The following is a 2,948-nucleotide window of genomic DNA, read 5'->3' as shown; positions in this document are numbered from 1 at the left end:
GGTCCTCCCTACACATGTGGTTATCACCTCCCTACCCTTGTCTCTGCCTGCTCCCCCCACTGGGTAACTGATTCCCACACACCAGGATCCTTGTTTTCACTAGCCTCGGGGCCTTCACACCTGCTGTTCCTTCCTCCCAGAAGGCTCTTCCTTCAGGTCCGCCATCACGGACACCACCCTCACATTGTCACAGACGTGTCTGCTGTATTTCTTCGGGCACAGTGTTGTCTGTTTTGTGCACTGCGGCGTCCCTAGGGCCTGATCTGATGCTTGGTACACATAAGCTCGCAGTAAATGGGGTGTTGCTTCCTTTGACATTTACCCAGTCTGCGACCTTCGGCTGCCTTGCCGACTCCATCCTTTACTTAAAAGGTCTGCAAACACAGCACGTGGGGGAGGCGATGGTGGGCCTGCATGCGTCAGTCTGCAGCAGGCGCGGGCACCAGGGTCTGGGCGGCTGTGGGTGCGCCCGGGCTGCCAGTGGAGCCGCTAGTGTCCAGTCCATCCCGACGGGGCAACGAGCGCTCAGAACGGCTGGAGCTGGCGTCCGTGCCGGAAGGCAGCCAGTGGCGCAGACCGCCCGAAACCCCCGCCGCACTCTTGGGCCTCCGGGAACCTCCGGGTCCTAGACCACAGGGGCGACGGCCGCAGCAGACGAGGCGTAGGAGCGCATAGCGCAGGTCGCGGTTGGTAAGCGTGTAAATAATGGGGTTCAGAAGCGAATTGGCCATGGCCAGGCCCAAGAAGGGGTCGGCCTGCAGGAGAACCGGGCAGGCGCGCGCCGGGCACGCCACGTCGAGCAGCAGCAGCAGGAAGAGGGGACCCCAGCACGCCACGAAGGCCAGGAGCACCACGCTGAGTGTGCGCAGCAGTGCCAACGTGCGAGGCGTGCGGCGTGCCCGGTGCAGGGAGCCTCCGCCAGCCCCAGGCCGCGCGCGTAGGCGCCGCGCGTTGGCGCGCACCTGGCAGTAGATGCGCGCGTAGAGCGCACAGATGGCGGCCAGGATGCAGACGAAGGCGAGCACGCAGAAGAGCACGTAGGCCTTGGCGTAGAGCGGCAGCACGGTGGAGCAGGAATCCAGGCGGCCCAGGCAGTTCCACCCGAACGCCGGCAGCAGCCCGATGAGCAGCGATGCGCCCCAAGCGGCGGCCGCCAGCGCTAACGTGCGACCCCGACGGGAGGCGGGCGCGGGTCCCCGGCGCGCCATGGTGAGGCGGCGCTCGAGCGCGATGGCCAGGAGACTCAGCACCGATGCGGCGAGCGCCACGAAGACTCCTCCCTCGCGCGCGAACCAAAGCGCCGGTGAGAGACGCAGCGTGAGCGGCCCGGACAGCAGGATGTTGGCGGCGTAGGCCGCGCCGGCCAGCAGGTCAGACAGCGTGAGGCTGCCCAGGAGCAGAAACATGGGCGCGTGGAAGCGCGAGTTGCGCCCTAGCACGACCAACACGGCCAAGTTCTCCAATACGATGAGCGCGCACACCGCCAGGCACACGACGGCGTCGGCGCGCAGCCCCGCGCCGGGCTGGTAGCGAGCGCCGCGGAGCTTGCCAGTGTAGTTGTAGTGCAGGACGATGACTTCGCTGACCGGCGCCGGCCGCAGTAGCCCAGGCTCCATGAGCTGCCCGCCCCGAGTCTGCGGAGAGGCCGGGTCCAGAGTCAGGCTGATCGCCCTCCTGCCCACCCCCCGACCTCGCACCCCGGCCCCGCGACCTTAGGAATAGGACACCGAACACCGTACAGCTTCTCGTCCCAGGGAAAGGGATCCTAACCCTCGCGCTTCCCACATGCACACTGGGGCCAAGGGCGTGCTCCAGATGGAAGCAGGGTGCCCATAGAGACAGACATACACAAGGGGATGGGGCGACACACAAAAGGGACACCCAAAACTCACCCACAAGCCGGGATACCCAGGGACATAGTCCATCATTCCCAGATGCTACACACAAATCCAGTGATTCACATGCACAGACACAGAGAAAGGCCAAGAGCCTCTCACACTACCCAACTCAACCCACTGCCGCCGAGTCGATTCTATCCCAGGGCGACTGGTGTCTCTGGACCACTTACCCACTGCGACGCCACCACCAGGGCCCTACCAATCACAGAGTTAGCAAGAAAATGCATTCACACGGCCTAGCGACACGGAGACACAAATCCAGCCGCTTGCGAATGGGGGCACTCAACCACATTTCGCCACCTCCGCCCACACCTCACCCAGCGACTCACACTCTCTAGGGCTCTGCACGGGCCAGGCCCCTTCATCCATTCCCGATGCCCACACTGAGCCAGAGCCAGAGGGCAGCCGGCAGCATCCACAGCGCACTGACTCTTGCGAAGGGGCACACAGGTCATTAAAGCATAATGACACCTCCCACCTGCGTCCGCACCCTTTCATCTCCGGAAGGCTCCCCTTACTCCCACTTTACTTCTGAGAAAACCCAGGTGCCGCTCAGAGCCGACACAAAAGGGTTTAACGCTCCCACAGAGGCGCGCACACGCGAGCCCCTTTGAACGGCTTGGAGAGACCCAGAAGTAAGGAGGGAGGGGACCAGCCTCCTGGACACCCGGCGAGGACTCATGGAAGCAAGGTAGATTCAGTCCCACACTGGGAATGGCACGCACGTATAGACAGACAGACAAGGAGTCCAGGGCTCCATCACGCTGGGGGTGGGGAGGTGAGACACCCAACCTCGCAGACCCCAGCTCGGTTGGAGACTCAGCGCCGAGCGCTCGGCTCCGGCATCTACCCCACGGCCCGCTCGCCCGGTGGTCGGACTGAAGCAGTGAAACTGGCCGTGGCGCTGCCCGGAGGGGTCGAGGCTGACGCGCTCCGGGATCCCGACGCCCCTCCCTCGGGGGCCCGCACCCAGCCCAGCGCTGCAGGCTTCCTGCGCCCTGAGGGCCTTCGGGAAAGACCCGAGAACCCACAGCAAGGGGCGTTACCCTG

The 2,948-nt window shown here is 64.6% G+C and overlaps 1 protein-coding gene across 1 annotated transcript; it reads right to left on the bottom strand.

Moving 5' to 3' along the window:
* Positions 1–9: 9 nt before the first annotated feature.
* On the bottom strand, positions 10–1,628 carry S1PR5 (sphingosine-1-phosphate receptor 5). The gene has a single exon (XM_004716802.3). It carries the CDS (start codon positions 1,614–1,616, stop codon positions 420–422), a length of 1,197 nt encoding a protein of 398 aa, XP_004716859.1. The 5' UTR covers positions 1,617–1,628; the 3' UTR covers positions 10–419.
* Between the last annotated feature and the right edge of the window lie 1,320 nt (positions 1,629–2,948).

This window comes from Echinops telfairi, unplaced genomic scaffold (genome assembly GCF_000313985.2).
Source record: "Echinops telfairi isolate 266 unplaced genomic scaffold, ASM31398v2 ScPeMD7_36;HRSCAF=134, whole genome shotgun sequence".
Lineage (NCBI taxonomy): Eukaryota > Metazoa > Chordata > Mammalia > Afrosoricida > Tenrecidae > Echinops > Echinops telfairi.
This window is presented reverse-complemented; position numbering and strand designations above follow the sequence as displayed.